This window comes from Heterodontus francisci, chromosome 24 (genome assembly GCF_036365525.1).
Source record: "Heterodontus francisci isolate sHetFra1 chromosome 24, sHetFra1.hap1, whole genome shotgun sequence".
NCBI classification, from domain to species: Eukaryota; Metazoa; Chordata; class Chondrichthyes; order Heterodontiformes; family Heterodontidae; genus Heterodontus; species Heterodontus francisci.
In genome coordinates, this window is record NC_090394.1 from 64,615,258 (window position 1) to 64,634,848 (window position 19,591).

General features: G+C 41.1%; 1 protein-coding gene across 5 annotated transcripts in view; it reads left to right on the forward strand.

The window, feature by feature from the left end:
- Nucleotides 1-838: 838 nt before the first annotated feature.
- The window catches only part of usp7 (ubiquitin specific peptidase 7 (herpes virus-associated)), a 107,420-nt gene continuing 88,667 nt past the window's right edge, over nucleotides 839-19,591 (forward strand). For 4 of the 5 annotated variants that reach the window (XM_068056410.1, XM_068056412.1, XM_068056411.1 and 1 more), the window contains exon 1: nucleotides 839-1,461. In XM_068056410.1, the coding sequence (XP_067912511.1) occupies nucleotides 1,392-1,461 (70 nt within the window). In that variant the 5' untranslated portion in view covers nucleotides 839-1,391. Of the gene's footprint in view, nucleotides 1,462-11,392; nucleotides 11,536-19,591 lie in introns of those variants that run through there. The other variant, XM_068056415.1, reaches the window with a different exon arrangement.

Below are 19,591 nucleotides of genomic sequence, written 5' to 3' on the forward strand. Positions count from 1 at the left end.
CAATGGTTTCATGGCCATTGTTAGACTAGCTTCTTTTTAATTCCTAATTTTTATTAATCGAATTCAAGCTCCACCTTTTGCTGTGGTGGGATTCAAATCAATGTCTCCAGAGCAATAGCCTCAGTCTCTGGGTTACTAGTCAGCGACAATATTACTACGCCACTGCGTCCCCAATGGCAATCAGAAGAAAATCCAACTGAATAGCTAGCTAGCCACTTCAGAAGAGCAGTTGAATCTGGCATGGCTCTGGAATCACATATGGGCCAGATTGGATGCAGACAGCAAGTTTCCTTCAGAAAGGAACATGAAGGCCTGAAGGACAATTGCATTTTCACAACCTTCCAACAGCTTCATGGCCACTTTCCCCAATAGTAGCGTTTTTATTTCCAGACACATTCTTTCTTCTCTAAAACTGAATTCAAATTCTCAAACTGCCATGATGGAATTTGAACACGCATTCTCTGGATTCTTATAGTCCAGTCCCTTGGAGTGGTCTATTCCAGTAACATAACCAGTACACGACAAAATTGGAGAAGTTAACTTTTAAGTTGTCAAACTTTTTAAACTTAGGAAAATTGGATTTTTTTTCCCAACTGAGGGTCAACATTTTTCTTTCGAAAACGTTAAGGGAGAAATGACAATGGAAGGATGTATTTGGGGGGATGTCTGTAAATTCGAAGAATTTGACAGAAAAAGTTCAGCTCCACATTGTCAGCCTGCTGTCAGGATCTGCAGGAGTTGGGATAACAAACTGATGCTGTGTTGTTGATGATGGTGATGACGTTGCTGCTTGCCCCGCCCCTCCCCCAGCCGGCAAACTGCGCCTGCGCCTTGCGAATCTGACATCTGCGTCGCGCCGCCATTTTCTCCACGGTGCGAGCAGCGGGCTGAAGCGGTGAGGAGGAGGCCTGCAGCCGGAGAGACGAAGGCAGGAGGAGGCCTGCAGTCGGAGAATCCACCGTAAGGCCCAGCGGTCGCCAGCATCGCAATAGCGACAACAAGTCATAATCAGCCCGGCCCCCTGGTTTGGAGCAGCGTCGACTTCTATTTTTAAAAACCGCCCTCCCGCCTCTCGTTTTCACCGAATAAAAATCCTCTATTTTATTTATTCTCCCTTCCTTCCCCCCTTCCCTCCTTCACCTCCCCCTCCCGCCCACCCCTCGGGAGGCGCTGGCTCTCCCCACCTTTTTCGGGGCAGGTCGAGGCGAGTTCCCCCTTTGCCGTGACAAGCGGGGAGGGGGGAGCTTCGAGCGCACCACTCGGCCGAGATTGGGCGAATAGCGAGCAAATACGTCCGGGTTTCCGTTCCTGCCACCCGAGAGCCGTCTCTCACGTCCCACCTCCCGGTTGTCGACGCGAGAAAGGCCGAGGCGGAGGCCGACTTCGAGACCATGAACCACTGCACCAAGCCGGAGCAGAATGAGCAGCACCTCAGCGAGCCCGAGGAGATGGAGATGGAAGGTAAGAGAGCCCGAGGGAGGTGGGGGTTTGGAGTTGGGCCCTGACTGGACCCTTTAATGGCGTAAGGGTCCACCTCTCTTTCCCCCCCCCCCCGCCCCCATTAGCCCTTTAAAAGTGAATTTCTGTCGGCAGGTTGAAGGAGGAAAGTGACGGTTAGGCCGCAGGGCCGCAAGCTGGGCGCGGGGTTTCTCGGCCTCCCCTCCCTTCCCAATGGGAACCACGCGTAGGCCACAGGCGCCATGCTGCAGCCTCGCAGATTAAATCCATCCGACCTCCTTGGTCACTCAGTTCATTTTTGTGTCTGTTCAACCATTAAATTTCTGTCGAATTCAACTTAAATAAAACTGACCCGAGTTGCTCTCGTGTATTTTAAGTTAACAGCCCGCTTGTGTGTTTTTAAAAAATATATATTTATGTATGTACACGTTGATTTTTTTTTTACTGAACGCCACAAACACAAACAAGGCCTGTGGTTTGGCGAGCCCGGGGAGGGATTGAGAGGTGAGAGGGGACTGACTACTCTCAGATCTCTGCTGCAGTATTTGCAATCTCATGCTGGCCTTTCCAAGCTATCCTATTTCATCTGCCATCGGTCTCCCCCACTAAGTCGAGATCTTATAACGACAGAGTATATTAATAAGCCCTTACTCAAGTGTCTCTTGAAAGGAGGTAGATTTACTTATGCGCTATACGTGAATAGTTGCTTCTATTTTTCTTAAATTTAGTTTTTATTGCATTACGTTAAATGCTCCTAATTCAGAGAAAACTCAAGCCCATTAAAACTTCATTTTGTCTTTTAAGTCTATCATTTAGGCTGTAATTTAATTTCTGAAGTTTGTCCTATACAATTAGATTATTTAAAAGAATAAACTTTATGTAAATGAATATTCAGTTTTCTTAAAACTGGACAGTTTTTCATACTTCGCTCATGTTTGCATTCAGTTTAAGAGATTGACTCCTTTAAAAAAAAAAGTTGTCCAGGCATTTCTTTCCAAACCTCGGAGACCAACTTCTCGCAACCATGTATATTAGGATTTTTATTTCCCCAAGGTGAGGCTAACCTAATTGGAAGTGAGTCATAAACAATATAAATTTTGGTCTGTTTTGTGTGTGGAAATAAACTGTTTTGACAAGTACTTCAATTGGGTAATTTTTTTGTATCTCAAAAATTACAGTACAGGGAACCATTGTGTCTTGTCAGTAGCAACCATTAAACTGGGTCTATTTCTTCTCCTTTTCATGCTTTTTTTCTCTTACCAAGTTTTATTTTATATGCTGTAGCTGTCGTAGCAGTCACTATGCTAAATTATGCTATGCTCGAATAACCCTCTGGAAAAATGTCCAGATCCATCTTTCAATCATACTCTTAAGTAATCCTCAATCTATGCCATCTTGTTAGTTTCACAAGCCTTTGGAAACATCCTTCCACTATTTACTCCTAAAACTCTCAAAGGACTCTTTCAAACCCAAGAATATTAGAGTAAATGGTCCATGTGATATACTTGTGAACATTTTTATTTAGCTGTTTAGCCATCGGCACAATTGTATGAAAGTAAATGACCATTGGTTTGGGCTTGCAATTTACTTAACTTTTCTGGTACTATACACATCAGTGAATTGTTATTAGAACCCAGAATTTACTTTACAGCTGAATAGTTTACATCTTCAGTGACCAGGGTTGTGCATAAAGTCGTGTGATATAGGTGAAGGAGGACTAAAGCTAGTAATGGTTTTGTAGTTACTGTAAGTCTTAAAAATAACTGGCATTTATATAGCATCTTCTGCAACCTCTGGATATCCCAAAGCACTTTACAGTCACTGTTATAATTTTGCAAACGTGGCAGCCAGTTTGTACACAGCAAGGGCCCACAAGTGGCCAAGCGATAATGACCAGATAATCTGTTCTTAGTGATGTTGGTTGAGGGATTAACTTTGGTAAGGACACTGAAAGAATGCCCAATCTTTGAATAACGGTGTGGATTCTTTAATGTCTGTCTGACGGGGCAGATGAGGTCCTGGTTTAATGTCACTGAAAAATGTCACTTTGCAGTACAGTGCAGTCTCAGTATTGTTCAGGTTGTGCTCCAGCCTCTGGAGTGGGACCTGAAGCCATGACCCTCTGACTAGATGAGAGTGCTACCACTGAGCCATGGCTAACAGCATTATCATATTTGGCATCATAACGCATCTTTTTTCTGCTTATAATGCACATTGCCAGTAAACAAAATATTCAGACTGGGGGCAATATATGCTGAAGTGTAACAGATTGTATTAAGGTTTAGAAAAGACGACTGCTTTTATAAAGGAGCAGCACTGTAGTTCTGGCCACCAATGCTATAGGTAGAAATGCACATCTGCAGTATTCATTTTAAACTTGAATTTGTATCAAATATTCAATTGTATCAGCATAATTTGAAAGCTAGTTCTCAGTGAGCATACTTTTCTCTAATTGCAAAGTGATGGATATTTCAAGTTTACTATGAAAAGATAACACTGGCAAAATGGAATCAAAGTGGAGCGAGCCATCTGTACCATGTGACTGTACATGTAAAAGTAAATGAAAGGAATGTGAAATTGGGGAGAGATAATTGGGTAAAGTTGGGTAATCTTGGCAGTTTAGCTTCCTACCCTTTCTCTTCCTTCCCCTTTCAAATGTCAGAGTTAATTGAGTTCATAATGACTGGAGCTGAGATAGATTCCATTGTAACGTGAAGCTTGCTCTGTATTCTAATTGAACCTTTTATCTTGGTTCACGAGTTTGATAACCTAATGGTTCTCCTGGACTTGACTAAATAAATGTCTTGGGAGTTCCCAGTTGTACCCATTTGATTTTTTGGTTGGTAAGTGCGCTGCTGAGTGGTACTGAGCCATATTGACTGGAAAGACTCCAAGATTATGCTTGTGGGCTTTGGTGGCAAATATACAGAGCCTCTGCATCTCTGGTGAGGGAAAAAAACAGCCTGCCTACCCGTGAACAGCATGAAGAATGACCACTTTAGATGTGACACTGGAGGACTGCTGACACATGTGAAACTACTGTTTGAAAGGAGGGAAGAAAGTTGGGTTGGAGTGGTTGCATTTAAGTCCTGGAAGGACTTGTCATTGCACTTTCATTTTTGACTGATTATTTGGTCACTTGCTTAATGGCAAATTAATGTGGCTTTGTGCTTTTTTCAATGAAGCACTAATTTTTATATATAATCTATTTTGCTCCCTTTTAAATGAAAATTTAAATTAAGTTATACAGTGTCATTCCTTAATGGTGACATTGAACAGGTGATGTGTTCTCCCAGACTTTAGTCGAAACTCTGAAATTTGGGTGCTACCTGGGTTGATTCTACCTTTCAGACAAGTTCTGCTTGATGTCACTGTCTCCCCATCCCCACCCTCAAACCAAGGCATTCTACAGTGAGATTGTGATCTTGTTTTGTGGTGAATTGCAAACCGTTTTGTGGTGGTCTGCTTTGATATTTGATTTACCAGCATGTTGGGCACCAAATAGGCATCAGTCATAAAATATTGCTAGTAATTGACCTAGACCTTCAGGAGTACTGAGAAAGCTGATTTTCTTGAATTTGACACAATTGACAGAAAATGGTAACATTTCATTGAGGGGCTACGGAGATGGCAAATTTTGCTTATTTCTACTTGGCATGACTGTGTACCGGGCACAATTTGTCCTTAAAGTCCTGAAAACTGAGAGTTTTAAGATTACTCAAGATTGTAGGACTTAGGAAAGATTGGTTAAGATGGTACACTGTTTCAGAACAGGTTTACTAGATAGATTCAAAACATGAACATATTTTTAATCAGGACTTGGGTGAGGGCACTAACTGAAGAGGGGGAATGGTTGTGATAAGTCATCCCCTCATCATGAGTGCTTGCACACAATCACATTTCCCCAACTGAAGAAATGTTATAAAAACTGTGCTGGAAATGTTCAGGTCTGGCAGCACTTGTGGAGAGAAAGATCCAATGTTTGAAGTCTTATATGACTCTTGGTGATCTGCTGAGTATTTCCAGAAATAAAAACAAGAAATGCCAGTTCTGATGAAGGGTCACTGACCTCAAACGCTAACTCTACTTTTCTCTCCACAGATGCTGCCGGACCTGCTGAGTATTTTCAGCATTTCTTTCAGATTTGCAGCATCTGCAGTATTTTGCTTTAATTTTGATTGAAATGTTATCTTGTTTTTGGGCAGATAATACACAAAATTATAAAATCACACTTTTGGATTTTATTTTGCAGTATTCCTGAAGTTATGGTGTTGGAAAGTATTAAAACGAATGTGCAAAGTGCAAATTGAAGTTGCATCAAGCAGACCAGCAATTTGACTGTGGCTAATATTTAAAATGTGCAATTTGCTTAATTTTTTTTAGACAAAACAGTTCAATAATTTTCTACAGTGTTACCTAAACCTATCCTCTGTTCTTGTGATCTTGCCCCTCTTTTTAGGTGTCTGTTGTGGCTCAGTGATAGCATGCATGTTTTCCTCTTGAGTTATAAGTAAAGCTCTACTCCAGAGAGAGCACATAATGCAGGCTGACACTTCAGTGCAATGCTGTCTCCCACATTCCAATTATTTTTCTTTATTTGTGTCTCTTGTCACTATTCCTGGCTCACTTCCTTTGCCTTGTTCTTTCTATATGACTCTCCTTTCTAACATCACTTTGTTTCCTACTTTGTATTTCAGGCATGTTCTTTTACTGATTTATTGAATTTGTGTTTTACATTTTGAAGGTTAAAGCAGGCAGCAAGGGGTAAAGTCAGGTGGAAAGCGGCCCAGGGCTGAAGTAGAGAGGACTTCTAGGAAGTATTGTTTCACCTTGGAGGTGAAGATGACCACGTCCATCATCTGGGGTGTTTGGTAGAGTTCTGGTAGGTACGTAGGTGACCAGGCATTGACCTCCATCCTTATTGATCTCAGCTGTGATAGCATCAGTTCGTGAGCTTTGCCACTAGACAGGAGTAGCTTAACCCTTGTCATTTCTAACAGTGGGAGGGTATCGAGAACAGTTGATGGTAACCTGTGGCAGTCTATTGATTGCTTCTTCTTTGGGTGTACTGTACCATAATCGCAGATGTAAGGAAAACTTGGGGTTAACAGCTGGACTCAAAAGGAGCAGTGGACATGGAGCTGCTTGTCAGTGTTGTAATGGGCCTAACCAGCAGTGGTGCAGTAGAGTCTGAGATCTGAAACCGCCATCGACCTGGGTGTGGGCCAGAGAGGGAGAGACAGGAGTAGAATTGTTCAGGGTGAGCCCAAGCCAGAGCAAAAGCCAAGCTGAATGAGTGAAATAGCAGTTGAAAATAGATTTTTTTCCCACGATATAATCTGTGGTTTTGCGTGTGGTTAGCATGGACCACTGTTGGGGATCTGATTGGTCCTTGCGAACTACAAGGTACCATGCACTAAATATAATTTTACGGGCCTATTACAACATTATTATCCACAAATACAAAAATTCTATTTGTGTAGATATGTGAAGGTGCAATTTTTTAAAATGAAGTTGCCATGATGAGTCGTTGATTGGATGGTTCTCTTCATTTTCCACTAAAAATTGAAATTAAAGTAACATTTGCCCACAATAGATGAATTATGCAATCTCAAATATGGATATGTGCATAGTAAATGTGTTCATTTTTTAAAGGCATGCTCCTTTTTAAATGGTGCTTTTGCAGACTTAAGTTAGTATTCGAGTTTGCGTAGAAACATCTGGGATTATGTATCAGGTGATAATAGAAATTGTGGAGCTATTCCCCTTGCACCATACTTGTATATAAACATATATAATAAAAAGAATCTGGAAGGGTGTTGGCTGTGGCTGTGTTGGTAGCGCACTCTCCTCTGTCACAAGGTTCCAGGTTCAAGTCCCACTGTAGAACTTGAGCACAAAAACTGAGACTGAAGCTCCAGTGAAATATTCAGGGAACACTGCATTGATGAAGGTGTTAACTTTTGGTTGAGTCCCCATCTGCCTGCTTGGGTGGATGTAAAGATCCCATGGCACTATTTCGAAGAAGAGTTGGGGAGTGCTCCCTGGAGTCCTGGCCAATATTTATCACTCAATCGACATCACTAAAACAGATTATCTCGTTGTCATCATATTGCTGTTAGCGGGAGCTTGATGTGCGCCATTTGGCTGCCGCGTTTCCTACATTGCAACAGAGACTACACTTCAAAAGTATTTCATCGGCTGTAAAGTGCTTCGAGATGTCCTGTGGTCATGAAAAACGCTATATAAATACAAATCGTACTTTTTTTTAAAGTCTTGGGTAAGATAACTAGACTTGCTGACAGCATAACCACCAAAGTGTTTTTCAGCTACAGGTTGTTGCAAGGTGATAGAAAAAATGTTAGCAAGTAACAAGTGCTATAATCTATGCTTGCATCATATATTTTACCCCAGGATGCAGTAGAAAGCCAAATGTAGGTTTGAAAAAAGTTGTATCTTTGTCTTGTCCTTAACTTTCGTTCATTCATTGGTATCATCTTTCCAGAAGGTTGACTGCCAAGGATCTCCACTTCTATCTGTCCTGTGCTGTCCTCACACATTCTGCATAGGTCAATTGCATCCAGTCCATTACATGCCAAAGACTTGCGGGTTGATGGGTAAATTGGTCATTGTAAATTGCCCCTAGTGTAGGTAGGTGGTATGAGAATTGAGGGAAGGTGGGGATGTGAGAGTGAAATGGGATTAATTTAGGATTAGTATAAATGGGTGGTTGATGGTCGGCGCAGACCCGTTGGACCGAAGGGCCTGTTTCGGTGCTCTATCTCTGACACTATCTGTTATCCATTTTCTTCTCTGCTTCCCTCTCCTACGTTTTTCGTCGATCTTTCCTTCCAGTAATTGTCTCTGTCTACCTTCTGCTCTAATGATGTGACGAAAGTATCGTATCTTTCTCTTTGTTATGCACTAATTTCCTCTCTTCAGCCAAATCTTTACCCATGTGGAAATTTGAAAGTTCATTTTCTTAGGTATGAGAGAATTTGGTGCAGTTTCCTGTTTCTCTTCACTGCAGTTTTTACATTGCAAGTCTTTCCCCAAGTGATCTTCACTGCTGTCACCTTTCCCTCTCATGGACATTTCACATGAACTAAATGTGTAGGTCAGTGATATGCAGTACAATTCAGTTGTAACAACTTATTGCTGTAGGGATCCCACCTTGTTACAAAGCCATAGAATTTACTCTTCAATGCACATTCCAGCAAAAGGGCATTTTCCATGATTGAGTTTCAAGTTTAGGCAGTATTTTAAATTAAGTTTTTATTCATGGAATAATGAGATGGAATTGCAGAGCTGCCTTTGTACTTTGCATTAAGTTGTCAGTATAATGTATGTTAATATCCTGTGCTCAAAAATCTGCATAAACTTCAAGTTCATACATCAGGATATGCAAAGTTTGTAATTTTGCACTTGGTATTGCCTCAACTCTGCATCTGTATTGTACAGCCTGTTACAACACAGGCTATTTTCCACGTATTCTAAGAAACCTGTAAGGGAAGAAGGTAAGAAACATTCTTGTGTAAGTGGTCTTGGTTGTTTTATCCTACCTATGATTACATATACTTAGCCTAGATAGTTTGGGTCTGGCATTTGTGTAGTTATTGGCACAGAACCAAATACACATGAGTACACCTGTGGCCATTTGTTGTGGAGTGTGTCATTGCTTTAACTGAAGAAAATATGCTGTAGAATGCCATCTTATTTTGTTTCTGGATATCTTAGTTATCCCATCAGTGTGTATAATGAGACCAGTGAAATAGTAGCTTTGTTGTCAATTGTATTTGTAGAATTAGATTCCTGATCTGGAGCCCAAGATTGTAATTTAGCGTTTTGGTGTTTTAAACTCTGGCAATGCTTGAACAGTTCAAAGATGTATTTTAAACCTAGAACTTGATGTTGACCAGATTGCAGCCAACTCGTTTGACTCTCCCCATCTTCCATCTTGCACTGGCTCCTTAGCTTCCTTGGGTGCTGGCTTGATCTAAACCAGGTGGTGTGCAATCCTGGTTTTCTGTTCCGGTATTTTTGCATTGTGATTTTGTTCTGGTTGGGTCTGACCATTGAGATAAACACATTTCTTGCCTGGCTTCTGGTGTCCCACCAAAGAGACTTCAAGATCTTCATTCATTTTTCAAATCCCTCTATGGGCTTATGCCATCCTATTAGGCAAGTCCTTTCCAGCTCACTCACCTGCATTCCTTTGATTGTATTTATTGCTTTCTCCTGTATCTTTCTCCTTTGTGTTGCTGCAGACATAGCTTGCGCTGTTGTCCGATTCCTTTACTTTCTATTTGGTGTACACTTGTAAAGAGTTGAAACGTTTTAGCTGAGGAGCCCCATATAAATATAGGTTGCAGTTATTGTGATTTTAAGCTACTGGGATTAGAAGCATACGAACATTTATGGCACAGAAGGTGGTCATTTGGCCCACTGTGTCTGTGACACTGGAAAAAGAGTAGTCCAACCTAATCCCATTTTCCAGCTTAGTTTGTAGCCCTATAGATTTCAGCACTTCAAATGTATATCCAAGTATTTTTTTTTATTCTATGACTGTTTCTACCTCTACCACCCTTGTGTTATATCATCTATGATCTTGAACTGACCAACCAGGCACCACTTCCCTGAAAGCTACCTGAACAGACACACTCCCTTTGGAGTCAGTCTTCTCCTTTGCACACAAACTATTTCATCAACCATAGAGGCACCCTCCCTTCTTGACTCCTGGTCCCATCTGCAGCTTACACCTGATGTTGCTTATCTGAGTGAAGTCACTGCCTGTGCTGGCATTGTAACCTTTGCAAAACAAATGTTTCTCCTGTTAACTTGGATATAAATTTACTTTTAAAAATCTGACATCTTGTCTGAAACAATTTTTTTGACATCTAATGAGAAATGTTGCTCTTAATAGAATAAGAGTTTGTTGGCTGATATCAAGTGAGCAGAAATCCATACCTCAGTGCTTTGGTTTCTCCATGGTAAAGTGCCACTGGTTCTCAAGCATATTGCTTCTCACAAGGTAGATTTTCAGGTGAGCATTCCTTTTAAAGTACATTTCTCTCTCTCACCCCACCTACACATTCTCCAGTACATGTTTTCCTTTTATTGAGGTCTTCGACTGCTATGTATTTTAATATTACGCATTCAAGTTGTCTTGTGCAATGGATAGATTGAGCCAGCTGCTAGGTTAAAAGTGCGACCTGTTTTATGAGAATATTGGATAGTTACTGGTCAGTTAATTGGTAGGATTCAGGTAATGTCACAAATTGCTTTAGTAGTTACTTGGACTTTGACTGCATTACTGCCTTTAACCCTATGAAGGGCATCTATCTAGAATTGACCAAATGCAGTTACTGCATTCAACTAAGTGCCTTCATGCTGCAGTTGTAATGCTGGTGAGAAGTAAATTTGGCTTTGCAGAATGCAATGTTGGAGACGAGCTTTTTCCTAAAGACGACAGCCGGGTTACCATAAACTGGGTTCCACCTGAATGAAACACAAGTTGCACCTGCTGGACTTGGCCAGAGTGTTAACCTACGGGTTGATTGTAGATGATTAGATTACTTTGGATAGTAAAGTATTAAGAATGTTCCTTCCACTGCCGTACTGTCTTATAAATAGATTGAGGCTGGTAATTGTTCCATGATATGCATGTTAGCAATACCACAAATAAGGAGTTGTAGCTTCATTAATTTGTGGAATCTAATTACTTTTGAATGAAAGACAGTTGGGCTGTTTTATGACATCATGAGAAAGTTGTTCTGGCACAAGAAAGGTTGCAGAGGTAAGAATTTTCAGCTGGTTTGTTAAATGATTGTCTGAGACATTTTTATTAAAGTAAAGTTTAAGCAGCTGTTTATTCATTAAGCTTGCAGGTTTCTTGCGGCTCACAGCTCCCGCCTGTTACTATGGCATAAAGAATTGTTTTCATTGTCGACAGTTTAGAATGTGAATGATGGAATGTGGAATAAATTCATTTCACAATACAGAGATTTAAGTTTATTACTGCTCTTGGATGTGAGGCTCTTACCTGGAGAACGGCAGGCAGTCAACAAAATATGGAAAGTAAGTGGATGGGTGAAATATGGAACTATTTGTCTCAGAGGTTGAGATTTCCAAAGCTGATTTTATTTTTAAACGTCTTAATTGGAATGTTAGACAGCCATTATGATGGGCTCAAGAGCCTGGAGGTGAGCATAGACTTTCTGGTTATTCATTTGGGCCTGCTCATTTTCCATTGGTTACAAGTAATGTACAGCATAAAATGGACCGTTAGCTGACATTTGTGATGTAAAGGATACATTCCAACTATTCTTTCCATATTCAAGTAGAGCAGACGGAATTATTTTTTGTTTGGAGATAGGTAATACAAAACTAAAGGTTTGAAATGCATAGTTTTTTTGAAGGCAAGAAAGTATTTATTGAACTACCAATGTAAATGGACTAGAAGGATTTTGAAAAAAAGTGCAAAAAATTTAGAAGAAACTTCCATTCTCAGTAAGTACAGAGAATGACTGGTCTCTGTGACTTTTGTTGCCAGGTAGTCTTTTGGTACATTATGGTTATCAGAATGAAGGGATTTGATTGGCTAAACTACTAAATTGAGCACATTAGTGGAACCAAAGTTCCCTTGTTTCGAAAATTAATTTTCCTGTGATAAAATGTAAATCAAATTTTAACTCAGTTTTCTTAACTGCCTCTTGAAGCAGTGAATTCCTTGGGCCGTGGTTCCATGCATGCCCTTTGGCCATAATTTGTGAGCCTTAATGGTGAGTGTCAGCATTGCAATTTGACGAAGAGGCATTGCAGCCAAGCTCAATCTTGTCCTTTATCAGATGCCTGTGTGCACAATTGAAGCAGAGGTTGCTGGATAGCAATCTAGAGCAAGGATTCTAGCTGTTTTCCCATCTCCCCCAACTCTAGGAGATGAACTCCATTTTAGTGCTACTACCACTGGTCCAAGTGAGAAATAACAGCACAGACCAGGGATAGAACCTGTGGATGTCCTGACCTGTATAGCTCAACTGCTCATTGGATAAGCTTACTGAGCTATCTGGATCTTTAAACGTAATTTGTTGTAGGATTTGACAGCCAGCTGTTCCATCTGGTATTTTGGGTCTTGTACAAACAGCAGTGTTCTATTTCAAAGTTCTTACCAGCATCAAAAACATGGGTATGGAAGCAGAAATCTTTGGCATTTAAATAGCTGTCATTTTTTTGAGTCCTGAATTTTTTCTTGAGCTGAGCAAGATATGGACTGATCAGAGAATTAAACCACACCCTGGTGAGTTGACACCTTTGGTGGGGTTGCTATGATTCCCTAAACAAGCTCCTGTTAAATTTGTTTTGCCAAATTTTTGATTTTTAGTTACCAATACCTTTTTGCCTTTGCTGTTTGCCAGATGTTCGCAGCCTGCTGTGCCTTACCTTGGATGGACCATAATCCTCCATGATGATTTGATGCCAGCACCTGGCTTTGAGATCAGTACTGGATGTTGTAGGTCCTTTGTAACCACCAGAACTTGTTTACTTTCCGTAATTTCCAGTACTGGGGAGCTTGTGCAACATTCAGCAAAAGTACTCATTACTATCTTGTCTGCTGGAAAGCCATCCTGTTGTCAAAAATGTCCAAGCTTGGTTCATTTTTGTATTCATTTCAGTCTTGGAGCTCAAAATTCTAAAAGAAACATGCTTTCATCGACAACTTCGAGTCAGTGCTCCAAGAAGTAACTTGAAGCGAGTACATTTAAAGCAGGTCACAAAATTTCTTAATCCCTTGGTTCTGGGATCTATTGACAAATGACATAACTTCAAGTGCTTGAATCGTAACTGTAACTGGTACATATAGTATGTTCCTGTGTATCATGAACCAATGCTTTTGACCTCAATCAAGAAATGCACAACACTAATACTACTGGGGGAGACAGCATAGTGGTGGTGATGCTGAACTAGTAATCCAGAGGCCCAGCATAATGTCCTGGGGACACTGGTTCAAATCCCACCATGGCAGCTGGTGGAATTTAAATTCAATAAATAAAAATAATTAAAAATAAAATCAGTAATGGTGCAGTGAAGCTAGCATTGCTGGTTGTAAAAATCCATCTGATTCACAAATATCCTTTTAGGGAAGAAAATCTGCCGTCCTTACTGGTTTGGCCTACGTGTGACTCCAAAGCCATAGCAATGTGTTTGACTCTTAACTGCCCTTTGAAATGGCTTAGCAAGCCACTCAGTTGTCAAGGGCAATTAGGGATGGGCAACAAATGCTGACCATGCCACATCCCATGAAATTATTTTAAAAATTATATCACGAGGCCACTGCTGAATGATCTTTTCAGAGTTTTTCTTGTAAATGCATGGCTAAATCATGGAAGGAGATCTAAAGGGATCTTGGAGCATATCCTTTACAATTTCACCTGATCTAGAACTCTGAAATTATTCAGCTATTTTAAAAGCCTCCATTGGTTTCTACCAAAACATCCTCTAACTACTCTTCAGATTACCCCAGACTGGTGGGTATTCTATTGGACATGGATTTTTTTTTTTGACTAATAAATGGAGCTAATTGAAAAGTTTTTTCAAAGAGCCAATACATGTGATTGGGCCAAATGGCCACTTGTACTGTAAGATTTTATGAAGTATATCTGCATGGATTAAGTAATCAATATTTCAAAAGCTTCAAGAAACCCAAAAAGAGATCCCAAATATGCCCTCTGAGATTCATTCACTGTACCAATTACATAAAATGCAGGCAGGAATTTGAGGTCAGAATAGGAATCATTTAAGATACAGAAAACAAAAAAACTGTTGGCCTTCACATCCTACCCAGCATTGTCTTCCATTTGTCATCCCAGTATTGGGACAGATTTCAATGGTTGTCTTTAATTAGTGGTTGGGCAGCAGGCTTCAACTTTCTGTCCATAAGGACTTTCTCAGAGTACTTGAGAATTGATACTTCAGATTTAGACATACAGGGACTCCTAGCCTTTGGAGTGTAAAGGCAGGTGAGTTTTGACCAGGGATACCCAAGTTTTACTTTCCACTTATGAAAAAGGAGACTACTGGACTCAATCCCTTTGTCTGTTGCAGCAACTATTCTTCATTGTAGTAGTCGCATGTCCTGCCCTCCCTTTGATCATTCACCTCACAAGTAGACATCGGTAAGGAACATTTAACTCAGTGTCAATTCACATTTCCTCTAGTGCATATGACCATAAAATTTAACCAAATTGGTCAGCTCTACTATCTGTACCTAAAGCAGAAGGAATGTTATGTTGGGTGCAGGCAGCAGGAATTGGATTTAGGAGCACAAATTATCTTAACTTGTATTGTCCTCGGGGAAGATGGTTTTTAGAGTGTAAGTAGAGAAACACAAAACAGTACAGCACAGGAGACCAGTGGCCCATGTCTGCGCCAGCTTTCAAAGAGCAATCTAGTTGGTGTGTTTCCCCACTCTTTCCCCAATCCTGCATTTTTCCCCCATCGATATTTGTCCAATTACCTTTGGAAGGATACTATTGAATTTGACTGTTTCCACCACCTTTATCAGGCAGTGTATTCCAAACCTTAACCACTTGTGCAAAAAAATGTTTTTCCGAATGTTGCTGCTAGTTCTTTTGCCATTTATCTTGCATCTGTGCCCTCTGGTTTTTGATCCTTCAGTTATTGGAAACAGTTTCTCTTTATTTACTCTGTTCAAAATCTTCATGATTTTAAACACCTCTATCAAAACTGCTAAGCCGCCTCTGCTCTAAGGAGGACCCCAGCTTCTCCCTTCTTTTCACATAACTGTACTCCCACATCCCTGGAACCATTCTAGTAAATCCCTTCTGTACTTTTCAAAACCTTCACATTCCTCCTAAAGTGTGATGCTCAGAATTGGACACAATGCTCAAGCTGAGACCAAATTAGTGTTTTATATGGGTTTAGCATAACTTCCTGGCTTTTGCACTTGGTACCTATTTGTAAAGCCATGTGGTTTATTCACTGTTTTAAGCTGTCCTGCCACCTTAAAAGTTTTGTGCACAAGCACCCCCAAGTCACACTCTTCTTACACCCCCTTTAAAATTGTACCATTTAGTTTGTATTGTCGTCTCATTCCTCCTACCAAAATATATCATCCTCTGTTTTCTGCAGTGAAATTAATCTGCCTTGTGTCCACCCATTCTGTCAGCCTGTTTATGCACTCTTGAAATTTATTGTCATCTTCCTTGCCGTTGACTACAGTTCAGAGTTGCATGTTATCTGCAAATTTTGAGACTGCAGGGTACTGACAGAGTGGAGAGTGACTGAGACAACAAAAGCAAAGATATTGCAGGTACTAAAAATCTGCAATAAATGCAGAAAATCATGGAAGCACTCGGGTCAGGCGACATCTGTGGAGGGATGATCAGTTGAACCACCTTTATAGCAGAGGAGTGACTGAGGAGCTATTTACAGGCCAACTGGTGATGACTGACTGCAATCCCACCTAGGAGACAGGGTGATTTACCATGGAATGGCCAGCAGGCTGAAACCCAGGGAGACTGGGCACTGCAGCCATTGAATATTAGAGTATCTGGGGCTGGTTGTGTGGAGACCCATCACTACAACGAAGGAAGGGCCTGAGGCAGATACGTGGGAAACACCCCTTCCTCCCATTACTGGCGCAAGGTTGCGGGGCAGGCCTACACTTGGGATCTCGGAACAAATAGTAGCCATGACTTTGCTGGAGTTTTCTCTCCTTGCCTCAGACAGACAGCATCAGGCACCATCTTTGTCTTAGGTTTGGCAAGACGAGAATCATTTTCATTACTGGTTAATATTCTTGAACCTTCGTGTTCTAAGTATTGCCTGTCCCCTGTGTGCCCTTTTATAAACTCAACAAGTAAAAACATAATTTGTTGGTGTTAAAAGAATGGATATCATCAGATTATTAGTTAAAATTCCCTGAACTGCGCACAGTTTTAGCACTGAAAACTGAGTGCTAAATGGAAAATGTTCATATTGGCATGATATTCTAGCTGCACTCAGTTGTTGCTTTATTGAGTTACCTTGGCCAGTTGAATTAACCTGACATGGATCATCTTGAGGTGGGTGGGAATTTTATTGCAGAACACCTTATGTTCTTGAGGTTGATGAACACTTGGCTAGAGACCATTCTAGCCATACGGAGGTTGCTTTTAGGCCAATTTATGGTACTATAATAGCTATTTATTTATAAGCAGTTACCTGGATAACTTGTATTTTCACTAAGCATTGGTGTATTAGTTCAAGTAAACAATTTGACTTTGATATAGTGCACAAAGCTGATACAAGCCTTGCCTGTCCAACCTTTCCTCATAAGACAACCCGCCCATTCCAGTTATTAGTCTGGTAAACTTTCTCTGAACTGCTTCCAACGCATTTACATCCTTCCTTAAATAAGGAACCCAATACTGCACACAGTACTCCAGATGTAGTCTCACCAGTGCCCTGTATAACTGAAACATAACCTTCCTACTTCTGAGTTCAATTCCCCTCACAATAAACGATAACATTCTGTTAGCTTTCCTAATTACTTGCTGTACCTGCATACAAACCTTCTGTGATTCGTATGCTAGGACTCCCAGATCGCTCTGCAATCTCTCACCAACTAGATAATATGCTTTTTTATTCTTCCTGCCAAAATGGACAATTTCACATTTTCCCATATTATACTCCATTTGCCAGATCTTTGCCCATTCACTTGACCTATCTATATCCCTTTGTTGCCTCCTTATGTCCTCTTCACAACTTACTTTCCTACCTATCAGTGTAATCAGCAAATTTAGCAAACATGCCTTTGGTCCCTTCATCCAAGTCATTTATGTAAACTAAAACGCTGAGACCCCAGCACTGATCCCTGTGGCAAACCACTCGTTGCATCTTGCCAATCATAAAATGACCCATTTATGTCTACTCTGTTTCCTGTTAGCTAGCCAATCGTCTATCAATGCCAATATGTTATCCCCTACATCATGAGCTATTTTCTGCAATAAGCTTTGATGTGGCACCTTATCAAATGTCTTCTGGAAATCTATGTACATTAGATTAGATTAGATTATGATTAGATTAGAGATACAGCACTGAAACAGGCCCTTCGGCCCACCGAGTCTGTGCCGACCATCAACCACCCATTTATACTAATCCTACACTAACCCCATATTCCTACCAAACATCCCCACCTGTCCCTATATTTTCCTACCACCTACCTATACCAGTGACAATTTATAATGGCCAATTTACCTATCAACCTGCAAGTCTTTTGGCTTGTGGGAGGAAACCGGAGCACCCGGAGAAAACCCACGCAGACACAGGGAGAACTTGCAAACTCCACACAGGCAGTACCCAGAATTGAACCCGGGTCCCTGGAGCTGTGAGGCTGCGGTGCTAACCACTGCGCCACTGTGCCGCCCAGTACATCCACTGGTTCCCCTTTATCCACAGCACGTTACTTCAAAGAACTCCAATAAATTGGTTAAACATGATTTCCTTTTCACAAAACCATGTTGACGCTGTCTGATTACTGTGAATTTTTCTAAGTGCCCTGCTATAGCTTCTTTAATAATAGCTTCTAACCATTTTCCCTAAGACAGGTGTTAAGCTAACTGGCCTGTAGCTTCCTGCTTTCTGTCTCCCTCCCTTTTTGAATAAAGGAGTTAGATTTGCAATTTAATGGAACCTTCACCAAATGTAGGGTATTTTGGAAAATTAAAACCAACGTATCAGCTATCTCCTAGCCGCTTTAAGGCCCACGGATGAAGTCCATCGGCACCTGGGGACTTGTCAGCTGCAGCTCCAACAATTTGCTCAGTACCACTTCCCTGGTGATTGTAATATTCTTGAGTTCCTCCCTCCCTTCCATTTCCTGATTTACAGCAATTTCTGGGATGTTACTTGTATGCTCTAGTGGACACCAATGCAAAATACCTGTTCAATTCATCTACCATCTCCTTATTTTCCATTATTAATTCTCCAGACTATAGGACCAGTGCTCACTTCATTAACTCTTCAGGATATATATAGAAACTCTTACTAGCTTTTTATATTTTTAGCTAGCTTTCTTTCATACTAATTTTCCCTCTTTAATCTTTTAGACCTTCTACACTTTTTAATCTGTCCAGCCACCCATCTTTGCACAATTATATGCTTTTTTTTCTTTGAGTTTGTTACTACCTTGAACTTCTTTAGTTAACCATGGATGGTGGGTCCTCTGCTTGGAATTTTTCTTGTTCGTTGGAATGTATCTACTCTTTATATTCTGAAATATCCCGTTAAATTCTGGGAAGCCTATTATAGGAAACTTACTGGATCTGTGGAAAGGAAATGTTACATATTCTTGAAAAGTACTAATACTACGAAAGAGGGGTTCTATTTCTGAAGAAAGGCTCAATTTCCCCCCCACCCCACAAAGAGAAAGTGAAGGGAGCAGATCTAATGGAGGTCTTTGAGACAATATAAGGTTTTGAGGGTAAATAGTGAAAGCTTGTTTCCACTGATTGAATTAGTTACGGATTTTAGACTCGATCACTAGGAAAAATAAAGAGGAACGTATGATGGCATTAAGAGAGCTTTTGGGCCAACCATCAAGAAGATCGCCCCCCCCACACCCCCCCCTCAAATCTAAATCAGGGGACACAATCACTGGCCAATGCAAGCAAATGGACCGCTGGGTTGAGCACTACCTAGAACTGTACTCCAGGGAGAATGTTGTCACTGAGACTGCCCTCAATGCAGCCCAGCCTCTAACAGTCATGGATGAGTTGGACATACAGCCAACAAAATCGGAACTCAGTGATGCCATTGATTCTCCAGCCAGCGGAAAAGCCCCTGGGAAGGATGGCATTACCCCTGAAATAATCTAGTGCCAAGCCTGCTATACACTCAGCACTACATGAACTGCTTTGCCTGTGCTGGGACGAGGGAGCAGTACCTCAGGACATGCGCGATGCCAATATCATCACCCTCTATAAAAACAAAGGTGACTGCAACAACTACCGTGGAATTTCCCTGCTCAGCATAGTGGGGGAAGTCTTTGCTCGAGTCGCTTTAAACAGGCTCCAGAAGCTGGCTGAGCGCGTCTACCCTGAGGCACAGTGTGGCTTTCGTGCAGAGAGATCGA